Here is a 23,484-nt window from a genome sequence, read left to right as displayed (position 1 = left end):
GGGGGCACCCAGCTGCTTCCTTCCTTGCAGCCCGAGGAGGGGCTCCCCACTGTGGAGGTCACCCAAGAGAGCAGCGTCTGCCCTCATTGGACAGAGGCCAGGCCAGCTCCTGCTGGATCCTGGGCTTCCTGGGGGACACTACTCCCCTCCCCCAGGTGGCCGGGTTCAGGTCGCTCAGACCTAGACCTTAAGAAGCCCCATCCTGTCCGCCTGTGCTGCCCTGGACGGTGGGCCCCAGAGAGTTTTGCAGACTAGGTTTGCAAAACTGCAGTGGGAGTGACATCTTAAAGACCTGTGACCTCCCAGCTGCAGACTTCAGGCAACAGAGCACAGCTACGGGCCTGTAACTACGGTGACGACTCAGTTAATGACTCATCACACCTCTCCTGGCCAGGTAGGTTTTTGAACTCAGAACTTTTTGGATTTGGGGAAGTGACAGGAAGTGCCTGTAGCTTTATGTTGTGCTCCACACAGTAGGATCTGGGGCAGCCCCTCACCAGCCGTGTCCACGTTTCTGCTGCAAAACTGACATTCACATACGTGGTAGAGGAACTGGGAGTGACTTGTCAGCATTTAGGAGCAAGGAGCTTCAGCCACAGAGGCTTTGTTTTCCAACAGGCTAATGGGTTTCAGACCTTTGTGAAGGACGTCACTGGGAAGGGGCACCTGTGGACCCGGCGGGCTGTGGCTGCTTGTGGAGGGCCTGGTGGCAGGTGCCAGCACAGGGCACAGCACCTTCTGTGCTTTTGCTCGTTTGATCCTTACAGTCGCCCAGGAGGAAGTGATGGCAGCACCCAGTTTGCAAGTGAGAAAACGGAGGCTCAGCGCCCCCCATTCAAGGCCAGGTAATCCCAGGTCTGTCTGCTGCAAAGCTTGCCCACAGCCACTCAAGCCCACACTGACTCGCGGGAACTCTGTTCAGCTGAGACAAACCCGCTTGACAGGTGAGGAGGTAGGATGGGGAGGGTGTGGGGAGGGGACCGGCTGGCCCGTGTCCTTCCCTGGCCCTGGCAACAGGCGACACTGACCTGGGCCCATCTGGGGTGCCCACACACTGGGCCTCGTGCTGGCATGGGTTCAGATCCGGAGAGCAGAAGTCCACGAGCTGCTCACAGGCCCTTCCTGGGGAAAGAACGAGGGAGGGGCAGGAGAACCCAGCAGAGCCTGAAGATACTGGGGGCAGCTCATTTGCCCCCAAAAAGGGGGCTGGGGCTGTCTGCTCCTGGCCTCCCCGCAGACACGCAACCCCTGCCCCACGCACCTGTGTACTGCCGGGGGCACTGGCAGGTGTAGTTGCCCACGCCGTCCACGCAGATGCCCCCGTTGGCACATGCATGCCCCACACAGTCATCCGTGTTCACCCCACAGGTGGGTCCTTCAAAGCCGGTAGGACAGGAGCAGCTGTGGGAAGCAGAGGAAGGAGAGGCATGCTGGGGGCAGCCTTCCTGAGGCGCTCGTGGTCAAACATCACTCCAGAGTTTTGGGCCTTACTTGAGCCAGGCCCTTGCTACGTGCAGGTAGGGTGGGGGTTACAGGTAAGCAAGCTTGTGCTGCATGAGACTCCTAGTCCAGTGGGGAAGATGGGGAGAAGCGATAGTCAGGACAGGGCAGTGGTCAGAAGGGGCAAAGGCCAGCGAAGCCCCCGGGAGGGAGTGGTCAAGGCAGGCCTCTGGAGGAGGGGGTGTGTCAGCCAAGAAGCCCAGTGGAGGAGGGCGGGAAGGTGGGGGGCAGCGAGAGCTGTGTGTGCTCTTCCCAAACCGTCCCCAGAGGCCCACAGAGGCACACAGCTGCCCAAGAGGGTCATGCCTGTGGCCCCCAGTCCTCAGGTGGCAAGCAAAGGGACACTGAGGAATGTCGATAGTTCCGGAGGGAACAAGCAAATGCTTTTGCAAGACAAGAAGTTTCCCGGTCCCTGTGTTAAAAGTAATGGAAAGAAGACCGCATGGAATTAATTGCCAGCTGATAGAAGATTAAAAATATTTTGGGGTTTTGGGTAGATAAACCCGGGAGGGTTTCAAAGAATTAAGTGACATGGCTATAAAAAACTACTGCCAGTCCCATGGTTTGGGTTTTGGTTTTTGTTTTTTTAATGTGAACAAACTTTCTGGGCATTTATACCTCACATCTATAAAAGGAATAGAGTGGCTGCTAAGTCCTCTCTCATTCTGTAATAGTCACACAGGACACCTGACCCAAAAGAGAAGAAAAGAATTCCCAAAAAGCTCCATCTATGTCATTTAGAGGGTCCAATAAAATTTTGCTTTTCTGTGTAGTAATTCTCAATCTCACTGCATAATACAGTTAGTGTCACATCCACTGAATATTACAGATGATTATCATGAGAACTCAACACAAAAGAAACTTTGCATCAGAGGAGTATGGTAACAAAAAATAAGAAAGGAACTTTACAGTTAGTCTAAAATCCATGTCGGCGGCAGAGAAGGACGGTGGGCTGCTCAGGTGAGACGCAAGCACCGCAACATTGAATTAGACAAAGAATGCAGGGAGCAGGGGTTAAGGGGGGGATTATGGGTTCTAGAGGAAAGGGAATGATTTAAAGTGTTTCAGCTGCTAAAGAGGAATATGGGTAAGCTACTTATAGCTTCCTTTTTTTTTCAGTAATTTTTAAATTGTATAAAATTGCTGTATTATTCAGATTCCACTGGAGAACGAGAAGCATCGCTTGTTCTCTGTAATTAGGCATCGTAACTATAATACCGTGTTTACTTAGCTCTGCCTTCACACAGGGTAAAACTGGCCCAGTGGATGAAAGAAAACATCTTACTTAACATAGCAGGGATACGCGTGTACAAATATATAAAACAATGCATACCAAGTTAGGAGGAATATTTCTGGGGTAAAAAGGACATGCAGAAGTCTCACATTTTATGTGGTTTTGTTTTTCCTCCTTTAGCAATCTACTATTATTGCAATTATATTTGGTAATGTTAATCATATTTACAACATCCTGGAAATGACCTCCTTGCTAATGACAATTGAACTCACAAGGAAAAGCTCTATCCGTCTCCGTACAAATGCATGAACGTGTAGTGTGAGCTTTCCACTTTTGTCTGCCCAGCATGTGAGCAAAAAGGCTTGAAGTTCATTGTTTGGGGACATGACCTGGAGTTTAATCCTCCCCTCCCACCCCCAAGGTTTTAACTGCCAGAGTCCTGAGGAGATAGAGTCTCAGGGCCGGGGGTAACTCGGCAAGTACCCCTTTCTAACCCAAAGCACCCCAGTCTATGGGGCTGCCAGGCATGAGGGGCTACCCACTGGGGGCACAGGGGTGCATCACAGCGGCAACCCGTCTGCCAACTGTACCCCCTTTCTGCCCAGCAAAGGGAGTTCCTGGGGGCATTACTCAGCCCCCCACTCTCCATAGGTGCCCCCCCACCCCGACCCCAGGAGTCAGAGAAGGAGAGGGGCTGTGGTGGACGCTGCAAAGCCCAGAGGAGGACAGAGTCCTTGGTGAGGACACCTCTTCCCAGGTGGCCAGGCAGAGGCCCTCGGCACCTCCGTCACGTCTGACAACCTGGGTGTCCGGAGGCGTCCAGAGGCGGGTTTGGTCATCACCGCCAGAGAGTCAACGTCTTTTCCGAAGAGTCCATTCTGTGTGGCTGGCAATTTGCTGTCAGCAACGAAATACTATGTATTCCTCGGAAAATCTCCAGGCGTGGGAGAGGTCTGGGACACTGAGGGGCTCAGCTTCGAGGGGCCTGGGGGGCCTGAATGGCCATGTCTGTACCGGGAGGGCTTGACACTGTTGTGAGCCCCCTTCCCTGAGCAATGGGAAACAGGCTGCCATGTGGCCAGAGCGACTCATGAGACGTGGGGGGGCCCCGAGGTGTCACAGCACCGACTTCCACTGGGCCAGGGCCCCTCGACATGGCAGCCTGGGGTCTGTCTTGGGGGTCGAACTTGACAGGAAGGAACGGAGGAAGGACTGTATTGGCTTCACCTGTGGTCTGGGGGATTGGTGGAGACGACATGGGCTTAGAGCATTCCCAAACCTCCCTACATATGCCCTGGGCATGGGTTCCCTGTGCCCTCTGAAGGCCCTCCTGGCGCCTGCGAGGGCAGGGAGCAGCCTACAGCAGGCGGGACAGCTGTGCATCCCTGCCTCGGCTCCCCACGCTTTCGCTGCCTCTGGCACCAGACTTGGACAGGCGGGCGAGGAAGCCTGGCATCTCCCCCGGAGCACAGCAGAGCTGGCCGCAGGAGGAACACTGAGGCGGGCTCCGTCACACTCCCACCGCCACCGGGCTCCGCCCTCCAGCTCCTCACCTGAAGCCTGCATCCTCACCCTCCAGTGTGTGGCAGGTCCCGCCATTTCCACAGGGGCCACTGGAGCAGCTGTCCAGGGACACCTCACAGTCTCGGCCCTGGGGACAAAGTCAGTGATGGGAAACCCAGGCCCCACAGAGACGGCGGCCTCCTCGGCCAGGCGCCCCGCCCTGGCGTCTGCGTTCATTCAGACACCCGCTCAGGCACTGCTCTGGCTCCGGGGCCCAGCACAGACCCAACCACCCTGCCTCCTGAGCACCAGCAGCCCCCTGCCCCCCAACCTCAGCCAGCCCTCACCTTAAAGCCGCTGGGACAGGCACACCTGTACACCTCAAGGGGGTCTTTGTGGCAGGTGCCCTGGTTCTGGCATGGGCTGGACAAGCAGGGATCACACTTGGCCTGGACAGCCAAGGTCGGCGGACCTGTGGCAAGGGAAGGCATTAGTGCAGGGAGGCCGGAGAGCTGGGCACAGAACCCCTGCAGGCACCAGACACTTGCACCTTCCTCTGTTCCCTCTGGGTTATGCCTACACCCTCCGTGATCCCTTTTTCACAGGTGGCCTCTCTGGCCTCCGGGCCCCTCTGTGTAACAGGGCTCAACAATAGCCCCTGCCTCCCGGGTGATGAGGACGGAACTAGCTAATCTGGGAACAGTGGTTGACATGCAGCGGTGGCCATCAGTTGAGACCGAAGGGTCCCTCACACCTTTCCAAGGCAGCTACCCCCAACCCTGATGCCCACCGGCCAGGATGGCCAGGGCAGCCACCTGGGCAGAGAGGGACACCCCCAGGGAACTGCGAGTGGCCAGAGCCCCGCTCTGTAAGAGGCAACCTCGCAGGAAAGGGGCTGTTTGCCTTGAAGTCCTGCCTCTGTGAGGCTGGCGGAGGGGAGCTTTCCCAGGCCTCTCTGGCTACGGTCAGTGTTCTCCAGCCTCCCAGGGCTGGTGGCTCATCCCTGAGCCTGGAGGTGGACGGGGAGCCCTGCTGCCGGCAGCACCAGCTGTGAGGGGCACTAGGACCTCACACAAATGAAGAGTCCAGCCAATTCACTCAGGCCCCGGCTTCAGTCCCTAGGCACGAGGAACATCACCGGCTCTGCCCAAGAGGCATGAACACGAGGAAAATAGGATCATTTTTCAGTATTGACTGGAAGGAAGCATTTGGGGCCTTCATGGGTGCAGGTGGGATTATCTCTTGAGCTGGGTGCTGGCTACCCAGGTGTGCTGGGTTAGTGAAAATTTCACAAGATTCCGGGATGCATTTACATTCCAATAAAAGGCAAAACCAAAGCCAACTAACTAGAGCCCACTCCACCCCACGAAATAAATACTTAGCAAATGTTTCCACATAAACTAGCCTGCTCCCAACCACCAACAGCCAGGCCACAGATGGGCCCCTGAACTGCTCCTCTGTAACAGCACCCTGTGTGCGCCTCACTACCCCACAGCTGTCAGCCTCACTCCCCACGGTGGTCTGTGAGCTTAGTGAGGGCAGGAGCTGCACCCCGAGGCCCCGCTGTGCCCCCCACCACCAGCTGTGCCCCGGCACACCAAGCTGGGCCTGGGGCAGTGACCCCCCCACCCCCCCTGCGCCCACTCAGCAGGCCTCCTGGGCTTGGACCTTGGGCCAAGCAATCAACCCCTGAGTTGCTATTTACAGACGACGGGGCAGGGAGCCGCCAGTCTTACTCAGGCCCAGTATTCCAGCAAATGTCCTTGATTGCAAGGTGTAAGCCATTCGCTGAGCACGACGCCTCCAGAAAGGGGACGGCGAGCCTGCTCCTGCTGCTGAGACTCTCGGAGCTTCCAGAAACGCTGCTGTTATTTTCATTTCCCTTATATCACCCCAGGGAGGGATTAAAGCCCTCACAACCTGAGGTTTTGTTCACTGATGTCAGGACGAGAAGGCAGCCATGCTAACGAGCAGCAAGTACCTTGCTCCTGACACCCCTCTCCCCACCGAGCACTGCAGGGACACCAGGAGCATCAGAAGGCCCGTGAGGCCGGGTCCTGGGGTCTCCAGCAGCAGGAGGTGGGGATGCAACTTGGAGGCCAGCACCGTGCCCTCACGCTCCTGGGCTCACCTTGGCATTCAAACTTCTTGGCAGGTGTGGTGAGCAGCAGCTTGCCCTCCATGTCCGGAGGCCCGGCACAGCGGGCAATGCCCGGCTCCTTGTAGCCCGTCTTTACCCAGCTGGACAGCCAGCGGAGGTGGCAGTCACAGTATAGGGGGTTGGCACCAATGGCCCTGGGTCGGAGAATGGACAGAAACAGGCATTACGACCTCATGGGGTCCTGCAACCACCGGACACCTACTGTGCCGGACACTGCCAGGGCCTGGCAGCAAGCTGCCGCTGCAGCCGTTAGAGTCAGCATTTCAGATGTTCTGTCCCACACGGTCTTCACCACACCCGACTGTACCCACCTTCCATGGTGAAACCAAGGCTGGAAACGATGGGGGCACCTGCCAAAGACTGCACAGGACTGGGGGGAGGTGGGATTTGAACCCCTGCTGTTGAGCCCCGAGCTTCTGAGTGCACTGCCGTGAGTACCCAGAGAGAGGAACCAACCTTCACTGCTGTGATGAACCAGCTGCTTTTCCCTGTTAGTGCAGCTAACCCTCTCAGCCCCACGGTCTACAACCACTTTTCTTCATCGCAAAGATGTGGGAACAAAGCCTCCGTGGACCAAGTCACTTCCCTGGGGTCGCACCCCAGGTGAAGGGCAGCCCCACCCCCAGATCCAGAGCTCCTCACTCTGACGCCTCATTGAAAACCATCCCAAACTGCAGACAAAGCACAGGCCTGCGTCTCACCCAGCGCCTTGAACGGACGAAACTCCCCTGACCTGCACCACCAGAGCCACCGACTCTCCGTGGGTGCCTTGCACCGCAGTCTAGGCACGTTCCTCCGTCCCGAGGGGCCGCAGTGTGGTGTGACGACCCCTGAAGAGGGGCTTTCTGTGTCACTGCTCTAACGACCAGAGCCGTCGCCTCTGACATGGCAAGTCCAGGCCCAGCTCACAGACACACCTGCACATGTGTGCTCCATCCTGCGTGACATTGCCACACGCTGTGGTGAAGCACCGGGATGGGGACCCCAGTGCCCATCAAATAAGCTGCACTGTGTCCACCTCACAAGAAGGGCCTGGTCACATGGCCCCCCGGCTCAGGCGTGGGTCTCCCCATGTTTACACGTGTGGCTCTTCCTCAGGACTCAGCCACACGCTGCACATCACGCCTGGGCAGCTCGCTTTTTGTCACTGGACAGCGGGTCCTAGAGATCTTTCCAGGTCACCATCTACGGACACATCTCGCTTTGTCAAACTGCTTCACAGCACCCTAAAGAATGGGCACCCCGTGGCTCACCGAGCCACTTCTTTGTTGCCCATCTATTGTTCCCAGTGGCAGTAAACACTCCTGCACACGCCTCTCTTGGAGGGCCAAGCATTCCTCCAGAACAGACCCCCAGAAGTGGGGTTCCAGTGGCCAGGCAATGCATGTTGAGGTTAACAGCAAGCAGAGCCTGCTCACGCTCGCATAGAGCTGTCTGCTCCTTCCAGCCGCCCCCCCACCCTTACCCCATATACAGCCAGCCCTTGACGTCTGGCCAGGTCAGCAGGCAAGCTCCTAGCCCCCCGAAACCATGGTCAGAGATTTAGAGGCAAATGAGACCTTGATTTGGGGGTACGAGGGAGCCAGCATAAAGAGAAGCAGAACCTCATGCCTGAAGTTCATTTCTGTCACATTGTTTTGGAAACGCAAGTCTGTCTGATGCTAACGAGAGGGCGAGTCTTTCTCCAGTCACCAGAGGATACGCCGCCATTTTCCACCTGTTTCTGGGCAATATGGCGGAAGCGGGTCCCCAGAGATGGGCCGAGTCTGATGGAAGCCTGGTGACTCTGAGCGGGAGTCCCCCAAAACAGCACAGCTGATGACTGTGTGCGCTCACAGAGCAGCTGGACAAGACCTGGGCCCCAGCCCCCACACAGCTGCTCGCTGCCCGAGCGACCCTGAGTGACACTCTTAACATCTCTGGGGCTCACTTTATGATCTGATAAAGAGCCTGCAATTGAGACCGGGGAGAAAGACAAGCACGTCGGAGCTAAAATGGGTCCTGAGGGAATAATGCAGCTGGGAAAGGAAAGTAGGTTCCAGCTCCACGTGTATTTAATTTTTTCTGTCCTGATTTGCTGTCAGCATCCGTCCTAGCTGGCGGGATAGGGAGAAACTGTCCTCTCTCCCCAGATAGAAGAAGGGCGCTCAGGCCTGATTTTACTTGACGCTCCAGCATGTTTTAAAAAACACTGTTTTCTAAAAAGTAACAGGAATACAAAGATGATGGTATATTTAAAATGCTTATACTCCCCAGATTAATACTGACATAAAAAAATAGAGTTTATTTTATGAACAGCTATATACCAGAGACATTTTATGGGGGTGGAGCAGGGAAGGGGATCAAAAACAGTGGGGGGAGGGAAGTGCACTGGACTCTGGTGATGGCACAGGGTGATTAGATGATGGGAAGCCCACAGGGATTACAACTGAGACAGAAAAATGCACAAAATGATGTAAAAATAAACTATTATATAAATAAATAAATAAGAATTGCAATATTCTATGTACTGTGTTCCAGTCTAGGAATTGCACGTTCCCTACCAACATGGTGATTGCAGCTCAGTGGGGAAGAACGATGATAAATAAATCAAAACCAGCATAATATTCTGTTCCAAATAGATAAATAAATAAATAAATACAGTTTATTTTAAATGTTTTCCAGGGCGCTGCTAAGCATGGGCCGGTAACGAGCAGCAGTTGAAAGTTTATTATAGAGGCTTCTTTCGGTCCTGAAGCTCATGGAGAGAAAACACCAAAAAGATAAAATCTAAGGTGTTGTTAACCTTCCTGACCCTGAATATACTGTATCAGGACAGACAGACAGCAAGTTGCGCCTGGAGTGTAAATAGCCCTTTCTGACTCTTCCTATAAAAATGGTAATAAAGAAGAACAAAAGCTACCAAAGAAAACATAAAACTATTTAAAGCTATGCACCCCGGCTCGACCAATGAGCTTCCCTGCCTGGCCTTTGTCCAGAGCCCCCGTCTCCAGCGGGGGCCCCCGTATCGGTAGTCATAGCACAGGTGTCCTTGCCATCAGGGTTACCCATTGAGCATGTGCCAGCACCACACCCTGTTGTATGTGCTTGGCCTAGGATTGCTGTCCATGCCTCTGCCCGGGGACTCTGGGGTCGCGCCTGCTGTCTGGTAGCGTGTGAGGAATGCTGCTATGCATGTCGTGCCTTGCTTTCCATTCTGAGGAGTGGAAGCGCTGGGTCATATTATAATGCTACATGTAGCTTTTGGAGAAACTGAAGGTCCTCTCTAAGAATCCTCAGGGTATTGCCCGCTAAATGGATTTGGAAGCAAATCTACACCCAGTGACACCACGTCTTGCGGGCAGTCAACTCCCAGCGCTGCTCTCTGCGCGTGTGAGGATGGAGGACACCGGTGTGGGGGTCAGAGCGGCTCCCCACACGCCTCCCCCGGCCCCCGCAGCAGGCAACTGGGGGAGCCTCCGCCATAACTAGGCATGACGTAGCTGTGAGTAGGGTTGCCGGGAGGAGTCACCTAGTGAAGGCAAGGAAGGCTCAGCCATCAGGGAAGGGTCGTTACCACCCTTATTCTTGCTTACCAAGACGTGTTCTCAAATCCCACTGTTGCGGCTGGTGGCACTAAACGTGCCTGGCATGGAGACCATTGGAAGTTCACAGCTTAATTCATTTCAGGGTAAACGCCGCCAACTGACAGTCTCAGGGAGGGGGTCTGCCTTTGAATCCAAGCTCTGTTTAAACCCAGAGTTTCTGAGAACCGAGCGAGCTACTTACAGGTGAGACAGGGAGGTCGCATCTGCGAAGATGCCCTCCGGGAGGGCCGACACATCATTGCCATGCAGGGACCTGGGGAGAGAAAGGGCCGCGGGGGCTGGCTGGAGGCAGGGCCAGAGGCCAGACCCCAGGACTCAGTCTCCCTCCCTGCTCCAGCAGCCCTGGGAGGTCAAGGCCTGCCCTCAGGCTGGGACAGCAGAGAAAGAGCCCCCACTAACCCCAGAACCCCCTGCCACCCAGCTCTCCAGCAGACTGTGGTTTGCGTTCCTAGTGGTGGAAGTTTAGGGGGCTTGGGTATGGATGTGGTGTGAGGACATTTGTAGAACTATGAACATCTATGCCTGAAGCATTAAGTGCAGTCAACGGACATTTCCTCAGCACATAGAACTTAAAATGGAAAAGGAAAAAAAATGAACACAAGTCCTAGTCTGTTGATCTGTTGGTCTGGTAGAGGGTTGCGAGACCAGTGAAGCACAGCCCTGGGCCGGCCTCTCTTGGCTGGGAGCCGGAGAGCAGGAAGTCACTGCAGAGCCACAGGTAGGGAGTGAAGATGGGGCTGGCCAGAGAATCCAGGGGGCTGGAAATGCTGGGCCAACCTGGCAGGCCAGACAGATGCCTCTGAACACAAGGCCAAATGCTCACGGCGGGAATTCTGAGACAAGGTTCACCAATCTCTAGCAAGCAAGCCTTCTGCGTCACAGGCAAAGGAGAGGCTACCTTATCTTGGGCAACCCCCTCCCTCCTCTACAGACACCCACACACACACACTCTACAAACACAAGTTGGTAACACAGCAATCCCTGTTTCTCTGATAGTTTCCTCATTTGTTCTCTGGCCCAGCCCCAGGATTGGGCACACTCAGTCCACTGAGCGGGAGACAGACTGCCGGGGAGGAAGGAAGAGCAGGAAGACTTACAGCAGGCGCAGGGAACGCAGCCCCTGGAAGGCCAGAGAAGGGATGCACTGGAGGGCGTTGTAGCTGAGGATCCTGCGGGGGAGGGGCACGTTAGAGGCCAGCCAGAGCTGGGTCCAGGGCTGGCTCTGCTCAGTAGCTCTCACAGGGAGCCCGGGCAGGGGAGTCAGTCCCCAGATCTGGGCGTGTCCCCATGAGTTCCTTCAACTGTAGACTAAGGAAACAAGTCAGGGCTCATAAGAAATCACTTGATACCGAGGCTCCCAGCACAGGGCCTGGCTCCCAATAATGCCTGAGAAGGAGAGTTGCTAAGTCCGGCCTGAGAGCTACGAGGGAGCAGAGCAGCGTTCCTGTGATGTCAGACCCAGACCTGCCCCAGAAGTGACCCCCTCAGCCCCTCACCTCCAGAAGACAGGTGAGTCTGGACTTCTTCTTTTTTTTTTTTTTTAGCTTTTCTTTTCTTTTCTTTTAAATGAAGGACCATTGTTTTACATTCTTGTTGAATTTTTCCCTCAGGTGGGGATCATTGTCTCCCCCACCACCATGAACCTGGGGCCTCTAATTCACCATGAGGATAGACAGGTAGATTGACAATAGGGGAATGACACGTGTAGTAACTTGGAGTTTCCACAGTCCAGCCATCCACGACCAATGGATAACCCAGCAAGCTGTGGGGTGTCCATCCAATGGACTATTACTCATTAGTGACAAGGAATACTTAACATGGGCTAAACGGAGCCAAACGCAATAAGGTATGCACTATGTGACTCCATTTCTGTAAAACTCTAAAAAAATGCAAACTCGTCTATAGAAAACAGACTGGTGGGTGCCAGGGGCCTGAGGCCTGGCAGGGAACCACAGAAGGGGTGACCCAGGGGCATGAGGGGACATCTGGGGCTGAGTGAAGTGTCACTCTCTTAACTGTGGATAGTTTCCATGGTGTGAATGCATGTGAAAAGGTATCGTATCTCTTACACTTTTAGTCTGTGCACTTGATTGTCTGCTACTTATACCTCAGTAGAGCTATTTTTAAAATAAGAGAAATGAGACGTGGGTATCACAAGAGAGGGTGATGTTTCCCCTGCAGGCTCAGCACCTCTGACAGCTCTTGGTGGGGCCGCGGATGCCTGGGCACTGTCGGATGCTTAACAGCATTCCTGGTCTCTGCCCGTTAGGCACCAGGCACCAGCAGCTCCCTGCCCTCTTCGAGCTGTGACACCCAACAACATTCCAGACGTTGCCAAATGTCCCGGAGGACAGACTGCTTCTGGTGTGAACCTGCTCCCGACCCAAGCAGCTTCACACACTCACGGAGACTCTGGAAGATGACGCTGACCGTGGGCCCTGCGGCAGGTAAGTGAACATGAGCAACCCAGGGCTGCACGTCACGCCGGGCCACATCCTGCTCTGGGAAGCCTGGCTAGGCCGCACCCCCTCCTCTGGGGGAGCTTTGCAGGTAAGAACCTCAAGGGGAAGCTCTTAAGTTGTTGGCACATTATTGGTAAAATGAGATGTTTGGAAGGTGAATGAGAAACACACACTAGGCAAATATCAGTGATGCTTATTCATAGCTTCTGATTGATGGCTTGGGGTACAATTAAAGCAGTTATTAAATATATTCACATGTGGGTAAAAATTACTGTCCACAAAGACCAGACTGGAAACAACCAGGTGCACATCAGAGGTACAATGGCTCAGGAGATGGCACATCCCACGGAGGAAGGGGTGCCACAGCAGGGAGCCGCAGCCCCCACCCCGAGCCACAGCGTCCCCCCCCCCCCGGGAGCAGCTCTCATCAAGCAGAACAGCCAGATATCAATGAATATATCCTGTATGTCACTGGCTTCAGGGAAAGTAAACTCATTGTCACGAAATGCATAGGTAAGTGGCAGCGTTGTAAAAACCAGGGCTGGCACAAAGGAGGAATAATAATGGGGGTGGACTTTTGGGGTGCTAGCTGTGCTCTGTATATATGCCTATGGTATTTATAACCGTGGTAGCTTCCTGAGTATTACGTGCATTTCTGGTTCTTGTTTTTGGTTTTTTTCTCAGGATAGGTTATATTTCACAATTTAAAATGTCTTTTACAATATCTTTTTGTCCAGCAGGCCCTGGCACACTCCCTGATGGCTGAAGGAGTCTGCCGGCCGGGTAGAGTGACCAGGGTCAGGGGAGGTCTAGGACCTGGCCACGCACTTCCCCACCTTCCCCTGCTGGGACTCACAGAGTGGTCAGCTGGCTCATGTTGGTGAAGGAGGAGTTGCTTAAGGAACTGATCTTGTTGTTGCTCAGGTCCCTGGAAGAGACAGAAGCATCATCATTTGGAAAGAAAGAATTGAATTAATAATATTGGTCAGCCCAAGAGAGGCCTGGGGAGGTGGTTTAGACAAAAGCAACCTCAGTGGGGAACCTGGAACACTGCTATTTCAAACATGGCCGCTGGGTGGCGAAACAGTTCTGCGCACAGATGTTCCCAGGGGGAAAGGGTGGGATTAAAAAAGCCAGAAGTGGGGAATTCCAAGACAGCCAGAGCCTTGAAGGCTAGATGCCAACAGATCCCTGTCCACCGAAGAAGGCCTGGGGTCCTCAAATGGTTAGAATACTCACACAAGCTGCAGGTACTTGAAGGTGGACAGCTGTCCCGGAACCAGCGTGAACTGGTTCCCATCCAAGTAGCTGCAGGAGAGAACACAGGAGTGAGTGCGGCTGGTGGTGCCCAGACCCAGAGGGCCTTTGGGGAAAGGCTGGGACGCCTCTCTGAGCCCCTCTCCTACAAGTAGCTACACACAATCAGCCCAGAATCACAGTCAGTGGCGAAAATAGGTACACATCTTAAGCCACTTGGGTGGCTGCCCCTAAAGCTCAGTGCAAGCCACTGAGAGATAAAGCCTCTCGGCTTTCTCCCTGCCTCCGGCCCGCCTTCTCAGCCTCCTTCCTGTTGGTGGGCACTACCTAGGGCATAAGCCGGAGGCCCTTCCCTTCGCTCTCTGCTCTGCAAGTTTCCTGGCCAAGCAGATCTGATCTGTCAGGCTGCTAGCCCCCCCCCCCCCGCCTGTCCCCAGGGTCCCCTCTCTCCCTGCTGGTGCATGACGATGGTCCCACGGACGTCCCAGGCCCAAACATGCCCAAACACGAGCGTGGTGTGTTCGGACCCTCCCCTGCTTCCCTCACCCCATCAGCTCACACGCCCCATTCCTGAACCAGGCGCAGTCCATGACCTGATTCTCCAGTCCCCTGCAGCCAGTCCCACCATCATTCGCGGGCTTCTGCACACTGGCCTCTCATCGTTTGCTTTTGTTCCATTCTCCCATCAACCCAACTAGCCCCATTTTACAGCAGAGGACACTGAGGCTCAGGGAAGCCACGTAATTTCCCCAGCCTCAGCATCCTCAAAGAAGGCAGGCAGATATGATCGCGAGGCCCCTCTGTTGGCTACTTGGGTTGCTTCCAGCGTTTACCGTGAACACTGCGAGTGACCGCCCCGTGCCTCGTCAGGCCCGGCTGCCTTTTGCCCCAAGCGGTGGACCCCCACCGCTGGCCTTTGAGCCGTCAGCAGCCACGTGTGGACGTGGCCTGTGTGGACGTGGCCTTCTGCCCCCGAGGCCATCAGTCCCGGCTGTTGTGGGCTCAGGTCCTCGTTGACTGGGATTTCATACCTGGGCATGAATGTAAGTATGTGTGGAAGAGGGGTGCAGAGCAGGGCTCTGTGTTCTCATTCTCCATCATTCTCAGGGCTGCTGGGAGGCATTAGGGAGAAAACGGGGACCTAACATCGTGATAGAAAACTGGGCGTGAGGCGTGGCAGGCAGTTATAGGATGAGGACTCCGTGGCGAGGGCGCAGGAGGAACAGGGGCCTCGCTGGTCCTGAGAGAAGCACGAGGCAAATTTCACGCACTGCCCCCGGGAAAAGCAAAGCTCGGCTTTGAGGCCTGAGGGGGCAAGCCCAGGGCACAGGCAGAGTTGGGTGCCCACCACAGCTTCTCACTCGGAGGTGAGAGAAAGCCCTGCTCTGCACCCCTCTTCCACACATACTTACATTCGTGCCCAGGTGTGAAATCCCAGTCGATGAGGACCTGAGCCCACAACAGCTGGGACTGATGGCCTCGGGGGCAGAAGGCCACGTCCACACAGGCCACGTCCACATGTGGCTGCTGACGGCTCAAAGGCCAGCAGTGGGGGTCCACGGGGCAAAAGGCAACCGGGCCTGACGAGGCACGGGGCTGTCACTCGCAGTGTTCACGGTAAACGCTGGAAGCAACCCAAGTAGCCAACAGAGGGGCCTCGCTATCAGAGGAGACCACGTGGACTCAAATGAACACCAGACGGCCAGACACTAGACGGCCAGTAAAAATAACTTGTCAGAGATTTCATGAACGAAGGGAACGCTCAGGATGTGAAGTGGGAAAAAGAAGTGTTATTTGTTATTTGAAAGACAGTGCTTAGCTTAAAGGGAAAGCTCTGGCAGGGCGACCCACACCATCAGGAGGCTGCAGGGGCTGCAAGAGAAGCCCTGAGCCTGCTGGGAACCAGTGACCCTGCAAAGCCCTGACCCCGTGTCAGCCAGAATCTGCCCTTTGTCACCTTGGGCTACTCACAGTTCTGTGACATTCTTGGGGATACCCTTGGGCAGGGCCTGGAGGTGCTTGTTGCTGCATCGGACCACGGTGTCCAGGCAGGCACATTCCTGGGGGCACTGTGGGCGGGGCAGGCAGCCCCCCTCCTCCTGGCCTGTGGTGGGGAAGGTAGGAGGACACGTCAATGGAGGGACAGGTCCTGCTCAGGAGAGGTCTGTTGTGCTGTGTGGATCAGCTCCCTGGCCGGGGATCGAACTGAGGCTGCAGTGGCTGTGATAGCTCCATAGTGCTGAGACTTTAGCCCCTGTACCACCAGGGAAGCCCCTGCTGTAGCTTTTAAGGAAATGAAGATGCAAGGATTTGTCATAAGAAAAATGAAAATAAACCATTTCTTGGAAAAAATGTTTTCAAAAATAATGTTTTCGAAGATTATTTAATGGCACAAGAAAATGCCCAAAACATGTAGTAGGATTTTTAAAAAGAATAGCAAACTATTATTATATATAATAGGTAAGTGAATAGGATGGAGTTATTTTTTATTAAAAAAAATTTAGATCATTATCTAATTTTTTACTTTAATAATTGGAAGTAAAATTGCTCTTAGAGACTGTTTGCCATTTGTTGATTTTATTTAGAAAAACACCTAGGTGGTATTTTGTTGGTATGAAAATTGAAGCTCCCCACGCAGGACCACCCCACCTGGCCCGGATGGGCCAGTCTGAGAGCTGACTTTCCTGCAGAAGCAGAGGGCAGGAGGGAGCTGAGGCTAGGGAGGGGGAGCCTGGGGCGGCTGGGAGAGACCGGGACTGAGGGCCGCGGGGAGGACTCCTGGAGGCAGGAGCGGCTGCACCAGGTGCTCGGGACAGGTAGCTGTGCTGAGGGGCCGGCTACTCCGTGGCCTGGTAAAAGTCCACCTCCCACGGCTACACTGTTTATGTGTTGCTCTGGGGGAAACTGAGGCATGGGCAACAACGCTCTGCACGTGTGGGAAAGAAGGAAGAGGGCAATGAAGAGAATAAGAATCCAGGTAACTGGGGTGATGCCGGAAGTGACCAGGGGCTTCCAAGTGTGGCAGCTGAGGGCCAGAAGGTCCCCTTGTGTGAGGGACAGCCTGGAGGACTCAGGAATAACCTGGGTGACCATACTTACATGAAGGAAACGCACTGGGGTGTAGCGTGATCCCTTTCTGTGATGCGTAAAAGCCCTAGCTATTTCCGCTGTGTCTCCCTTTTGCTATTTCTGTGACAATAAGCTGTTACTGCTTCTACAATCACACAGACACCAGCAGGCAGGGGCTGTCACGAGGCACCACTGGCTACTTTCCTTCCTCCCGACCCGGCCATCGCGGCCTCTCCCCTGCCGGCCAGGGGCTCACAAGTTACCTTCCTCACACCTGAAGTCGGGGAAGGCCACATCCTGCAGAGGGATCTGCCGTAGGAAGTCGGGGTTCTGACACCGAGGGTTCCCCGTCACAATCTTCCTCTTCCGCAGCCAGTCGCCCAGCCAGGCCAGCTGGCAGTTGCAGTTGAAGGGGTTGGCCAGGAGGTTTCTGGGAGAGGCGGTCATGTGACACACTGGCACCCACCAGGGCTGATGTCCCCACAAAGCCCTCTCCTGCCTGCACACGCTGGCCTCAGAGCCACCTGACGCTCTGTCCCTGCCAGCCAGCACTGCCCAGAGACTGGCACTCTCGCCGGAGACAGCGTTCTGATGCTGGGACAAGGTTTTGACAAACCAGGGACCCAACATCCTGAGCGAGTGCTTCAAAGTCACCACCGAGGGGACTCGGAGTGGACTCCGGGGAGAGAGGACTCTGCCGCCCACCCCCACCTGCCACTTACAGGGTGGAGAGGGCCTGCAGGGTGTCGAAGGCCCCCGGGGAGATGGTGGCGATCTGGTTGTCATACAGCGAGAGCAGCCGGACGTTGCGCAGGCCCGTGAAGCTGTCGTTGTGGATGCAGCTGATGCGGTTGTTCCTCAGCATCCTGGGAGGGCAGAGGGGAGCCCGTCAAGCCCTGCGGGCATCTGCCCGGGCTGCAGCTGCTCACAAGGTCTCCTCGGAGGCACAGAGCCCAGCGGTGGGAGCCACGGCAGCAGAGCTGGGCGCCCGAGCCCCCTCCAGACCTGCCCTGACCCCCAGATGCCCAGCAGATGTCCCACTACCAGGCCACGCTGCAGTCAGGCCTCCTGAAACCTAAATGTGGCCAGTCACTCTCCAGCCTAAAGCCCATGGCAGCGTCCGGCCCACGCTCTGCTGTGGCCAGCGGGAGCCTGTCCCCCAGCCCCGGGCTATGTTCCCAGCGCCTGCCCACACCCCCAAGCAGCTCCTCTGTCCTCCAGCGTCATCGGTTTGCCCTTCCCAGCCATGACGTCCTTCTAGAATGATCTCTGTCCTCATATACAAATGCAAATGCTTTCTCATCCTTAAAAACCCGGCTCAGGCCCTCCCTGGTGGCGCAGTGGGTTAAAGCACAGCACTGAGAATCTGAAGCCACTTCCGCATGAGTTCGATTCCCGCCTGCCCCGGAGGTGACCACATGGTGTGGCAGACCTCTCCTGACCCACCCGCTGCTCCCCTCAGCAGTGTACTTCGTCGATCTGCCTGTTCTGCTCCCCACTCTGTCTTTGGTGAAGCCTCTCACCGCCCCTGAGCCTCTGGCCTGTACCCCAGTTCTGTATGCACAAATAAATAAATAAATCTTTAAAAAAAAAAAAAAAGATAAAAAAAAAAAACCGGCTCAATTTCCCACCCCACCTCAAAACAAAACTTGACAAACCAAAGAAATTAAAATGATTTATGAGCATTCATTTTAAAATGTTCAAAGTTACCAGCAATCAAGGACCTTTCATTAAACAATTTTGAAGTTTTGCCTGAAAAATTGCAAAGTGATGAAAAATACGATGATGAAGATGGCGGTGAGGCGAGTGTGGGCAAAGAGGCCCACACAGCCGGCGGGGGTTGGCTGGGGGCACCTGAGTGGCATTTAGTGAGGGCACCCGAGTCCTCATGACCAGGGAATAATCCCGGGTGGACACAGGGTTTTGTGGTAGCTGTTAACTGCAGCATTGCTTGCAATAAACATTCGAAATTGCCTAATTTCCATTATACCATTATACACACACACACACACACACACACACATTCATTCACAATGAGGCTGTAAAAGAAATTTTAATAATACATAAGTATGCCCACACTATGTTTTAGGAAAGAATTAATTACTAAATACAATATTATAAGATTACATCTTTTAAAATCTGGGTATAAGCCTCCACATGTGGGCGTGCAATACGCCTGTGTGCGGGGGTGCGTAACGTGTGCCCAGAAAGGTGGGGAAGAAGCTGCTTCTGTCAGCCGTCAACAGAGCTGCGTCTGCACAGTGCAGTGGGGACCCTGCTTCTGTGCGCCCCGTCGTCCTCCTCGAGGGGTGCTCAAGGACTGAGCAGCCGCAAAGGAGGAGCTTCCTCACCAGTGAAAGCAGGACTGCTAAACACAGGGCATCTAAGATCCCTTTCGTAAAACAAACAAAAGTCCACAGGGCTCTCCTTATACTTATTTACCTTATGCAAATGTCCTTACTTGTGCTCAGAAAACAAGTCGGTAGCCCTGCTGCGAGGCTCTGGATTTAAACCCAGGCAGGCAGGCGGCTCTAGAGCCACATTGCCCGACCCAGTAGCACTGGCCACACTGACTGAAATGAATGGAAATTCAAAACCCGGTGCCAGGTCAAGAGCGCCATAGCTGGACTGGACAGCACGGACATGCGACGGCTTTGTCACCGTGGGCAGTCCAGCCGGACCGCACGTCTACAGACACTGACCGTCTTCGTGATGCCTGGACGCTAGTGTAGCCTGCTGCACCCAGAGAGGGCTGTGTGACCCCAGGATCCTGCTGGATCCGGACACCTGGTAGTTCTGGTAGCCCTAAGACGCAGGCTACCTATTTCCAGCGATGATGCCACACCTCTGTCCCCACTCCTAACCCGCTGAGTCACCCCTGGAAGGTCCCTGCTGTGGGACCAGGCCACCCCTCCTGCCCGCAGTAGCGTCAGCCACTCCTGAGCTGAACGCCTCCTGGTGCTCCTGTAGGCTGACCTTGAGGGACTCTAAGGACCCCTCCCTCTGGCCCTCTCCAGCCATCCCCCCACAATCCTGGGAGCAGGAAAAGCAGGCCGCCCCACAGCTACCAGCGTCTGACAGCTTGGCCTACTGGGCCAGTGTGGGCAGAGAGCCCCTCCCCCTGCAAGCGGGCTCCACCGCCGAGGGGAGGGGCCCTCCCACCTGCTCTCCCTTCCACCTGCTGTCTGCCTTCCCCTTTAATGTAGACAGGACACTCTGGCCGTTGCTGCCCAGTCTGGCCACGCCCCGTGCCCCAGCCACACACTCACAGGGTCCTCAAGCTGTCCAGGCCGCGGAACATGCCGCTCCGGATGGACTCCAGCTGGTTGGCGGTCAAGTGTAGCTCACTCACAGAGGCTGCGCCCTCGAAGGCCCCGTCCTCAATTTCTGACACCTTGTTGTTGCTCAGATTGCTGGGAGAGGAGGGGCCAGGAGGATTATGCAGCTCAGGACACCCCCCTGCTGGCACCCAGCCCCCCCCCATGCCCAGCCCCCAATCCCAGTATTTTCCTTCTCCATCTTGGGCCAGCGTCCTTCCCGCCAGGGAATGACTCACATTTTCTTCAGATGTGTGAGTTTTTTAAACATCCCAGTGGCCTCCAGAATGGAAATCTCATTGTTGTTCAGTCGTCTGTAAGAGGCGACGAAGAGAGAACGTCTATGTCCCTGAATAGCAGACATTGCAGTATCTTCCAAGTCAGGAATATTTGGGACTCATACAGGGGGCTCCCAGGAGAATTGATGTGGTAAGAAAAACCCGTCCCATTTCAAAGGAAGACTGGGCCCAGACTGGTGCTAAGGGGAGACATTTGTAACATTACAAATGCCTGAAAATTTACGTGCATAGGTGACAGAGTACCCAAGCACATGCTTCTGGATGTCCACAAGTGCATATTTTAGAGAAAGAAAAATAACATTTGTCGGGTGGCTCTGACCCCCAACTTGAGCTGATGGGGCCATGAGCCCCCAGCGATAGCAGAAGTGTGACGGGTTCAGGCTGGCGATGGGCCATGGGCCCCAGAGACAGCGCCCAGGTCTGTGCGGGCCTGAGAGCCAGAACGGGGCTCCTCTGGGGAGCTGCAGCGGCTGCTTCTGCCGGACCAGCGGCTGGCACCTGTGGCTGGTGTCTCTCGCGGTCCCCAAGCAAAGCCCAGGAAGGGTGGTGGCAACAGGGAGCAGGTGAGGGAGGGGTAGAGCCTGGGGTCTCACAGCTCGGCTGTGGCCTGCGGGATGCGCTCGGGGATCTTGGTGAGCTTCAGGCTGGAGCACTCCACCACGCCGGCCTCACAGCGACACTTGTGTGGGCAGACGACATCGCTGTTACACTCGCTGTTCAGCTGATAGTCCTCCGTGCCTTGGGGACAGGTCGCGGGCGGGGCCTGAGGGCTGTGTCCAGTCCGGGGTCTCCAGCCCCCCTCCACTTGCCACCCCGGCCTCCTGCCACCATCCCACCCAGGCAAGCCTGGTACCTCCCGCTGTCCTACCTGGAATGAAGTACTGCTCCTTAGCTGGGGAGAGAACAGAGACACCATGAAGCTGGGAGCAGCCAGGACGTGGAGGGAAAGCCCAGGACCCAGCCCAGTGCCCAGCTGAGGACACCCGGGAAGCGGGCCGGGGTCCCTGTCAGACCTGGAGCCTGTGCGCCCAGCCCTGTGTAGAGAGGCCTTGGTGCGGAGCCCTGGCTAAGCCTGAGCTGGCGCCACTCCCATTAAGCCTGGCGAGAAGCACCAAAACCAGGGGCTGTCACACACACTGGCTCAGAGGGGCGGGCGCTGGCAGCAGCAGATCCCTGAGCAGGACCTGGGCTCAGAACTGACCCACATGTTCCCAGCCACACGTCATTGCTGCTGCCCCAGAGCCTGGAGCAGGCTCTGCTCTCACTGAGGATGGTTCCTGGCCTCCGAGTGTCTTAAAAGGCTGAAAAGAGCAGCATGCAAGAGAAATGGCTTGGGGAAGACAAAGGTGCTCATCGGGAGGCTCCCTCGGCCGGCCCTGCCCTTCCCTGGGCTCAGTCAACAGGGCTGGGGCGGAGCCACCATCCCAACCCCAGTGCAGAACCCGGGGCCTCCACCCTCCAGGGTGCAGCCAGAGTGGCCAAGCACAGCCTGGCAGGGCCATCCGCGCAACACCCAGGGTCAGCACAGGCTGAAGACAGCGGGCAGGCAGACGAAGACCCTGGCGGGCGGCAGGCAGCTACCTGAGCACCGGAACTTCTTGCTCTTGATCTGCCCGATGCGCTTGTTGGCCAGGCGGCGGGGGCTGGCGCATCGGGCGCCACTCGTCTCGATGGGGTTGGTGCGCAGGAAGTCTGCCAGCCACTTGAGGTTGCAGTCGCAGATGAAAGGGTTCTGGGCCAGGTGCCTGTGGGGGGGCAGAAGCAGGTTGGCTGCAAACCTGCACGGACATCCCCTGGACGGGCCGCCCTGCCTGCTCCAGCCACGGCAGAGAAGCGTCCTCGGGGTGTCACAGCAGGGCAGGGCCTGCAGGCTCCGGCTTCCACAGCCCCCGCTACCTCCTGTCCTGCCACATCCTCTCCGCAAGCTCCGCTCTGGCCCTCTCTCCCCGCACCCATCCGTCCGCGGCCCTGGGGCATCTCACAAATATGAGCAAGGGCGGGAGGGACCTGGTCCCACACCTCTGTCCCTCACAGGTGGGGTGACAGAACAGGCACTCGACCCCAGGGCCCTTGGTGGCCTGGTGCAGGATCTGGTTTGCTCCCTCCCGGTGGCCTCAAGCAGCGGCTGCCTCCGTCTTCCAGCCGCTGTCCGAAAGATGTGGGCCGGGGGCAGGGCAGGGCCTGCAGCCGGGGCACAGGGCAGCCGCTGGGCTTCACATGCCCTCTCCACTGCCAGCCCGGACCGCGGGCTGCCTCTTGACAGAGATGCACGGACACCGAGTTCCGCTGATGGAGGACCACTCCCATCCACTCGCCAGGATGCCTGTTACCACCAGGATGGTGTGGCGGGGAGGGCGGCGTCTAGATGGCAGGTGAACCCCAGTGGGAGTGAGTGGCCACATGGATGGCTTCCCCGTCTGTGGGTATTGACCACGGGGGCAGGCTCAGACCGGCCACATCTGAAGCACCCCAACAGCAGACTCGCCCACCTATGTCTGGCACGGCCTGCTCTGCACCCCCAGACAGCCAGGGCAGAGCTGGCACTGCCTCGCTCCTGTGCCTGACAGCCAGCGCTTCTGCACAGAAAGGCGGGAGACAGCGGGCCACTCCAAGGACTCCCCAGCCACCTTCCTCCAGGGAGCACCCTCAGTTCAGGCGCTCTGCTTATTGGCTTTCCCAGGCCCTGGCGGGGGGCTCTCCAAGCCCGGCCCCAAGGCCTCACCGAGGCTTGGACCAGCTCAGCTCAGACCCTGGCCCTCTCTCCACAGCCCATCTCTCCGGGCTCTGCCCTGCGGCTCCTGGACAGGAAACCTGCAGCCTCCCTGCCTGGCCTTCCCTGCCACTCCCCGGAGCCCGGCCCCTGGGCTCCACCGAGGCACCACCTCCACTGCATCCAGGTCAGTATGTTTCCCAATTTAAACTGTCCACTCGCACACACAAGACACGTTCGCTGACTCCCCAGGGGCGGAGCTGGAGGCTAATTGAAAACACAGAGGCTCGGCACTGCTCCAGAGGGCTCTGGGCCGCTCATCCTCACCCGTATCTGCCCAGCCTTGGCCCTGCCGGGACAGATTGCTTCCCTTTTCTACAATCTT

General features: G+C 56.2%; 1 protein-coding gene across 1 annotated transcript in view; it reads right to left on the bottom strand.

Annotated features, from left to right (window-relative positions):
- SLIT1 (slit homolog 1 (Drosophila)) overlaps positions 1–23,484 on the bottom strand; it is a 140,249-nt gene that overhangs the window by 8,798 nt on the left and 107,967 nt on the right. The window contains exons 14-30 of the mRNA XM_004680582.2: positions 21,971–22,134; positions 21,258–21,281; positions 20,983–21,127; positions 20,330–20,404; positions 20,043–20,186; positions 17,496–17,639; positions 17,037–17,203; positions 15,676–15,808; positions 13,687–13,755; positions 13,304–13,375; positions 11,083–11,154; positions 10,167–10,238; positions 6,369–6,532; positions 4,585–4,709; positions 4,288–4,385; positions 1,262–1,401; positions 1,029–1,122 (exon numbers count right to left, since the gene is read on the bottom strand). Of these exons, the coding sequence (XP_004680639.1) occupies positions 1,029–1,122; positions 1,262–1,401; positions 4,288–4,385; positions 4,585–4,709; positions 6,369–6,532; positions 10,167–10,238; positions 11,083–11,154; positions 13,304–13,375; positions 13,687–13,755; positions 15,676–15,808; positions 17,037–17,203; positions 17,496–17,639; positions 20,043–20,186; positions 20,330–20,404; positions 20,983–21,127; positions 21,258–21,281; positions 21,971–22,134 (1,902 nt within the window). The remainder of the gene's footprint in view (positions 1–1,028; positions 1,123–1,261; positions 1,402–4,287; positions 4,386–4,584; positions 4,710–6,368; positions 6,533–10,166; positions 10,239–11,082; positions 11,155–13,303; positions 13,376–13,686; positions 13,756–15,675; positions 15,809–17,036; positions 17,204–17,495; positions 17,640–20,042; positions 20,187–20,329; positions 20,405–20,982; positions 21,128–21,257; positions 21,282–21,970; positions 22,135–23,484) is intronic.

This window comes from Condylura cristata, unplaced genomic scaffold (assembly GCF_000260355.1).
Source record: "Condylura cristata isolate star-nosed mole 26May11 unplaced genomic scaffold, ConCri1.0 scaffold00011, whole genome shotgun sequence".
NCBI lineage: Eukaryota > Metazoa > Chordata > Mammalia > Eulipotyphla > Talpidae > Condylura > Condylura cristata.
The sequence above is the reverse complement of the archived record's forward strand: the minus strand, read 5'-3'. Positions and strand labels throughout refer to the sequence as shown.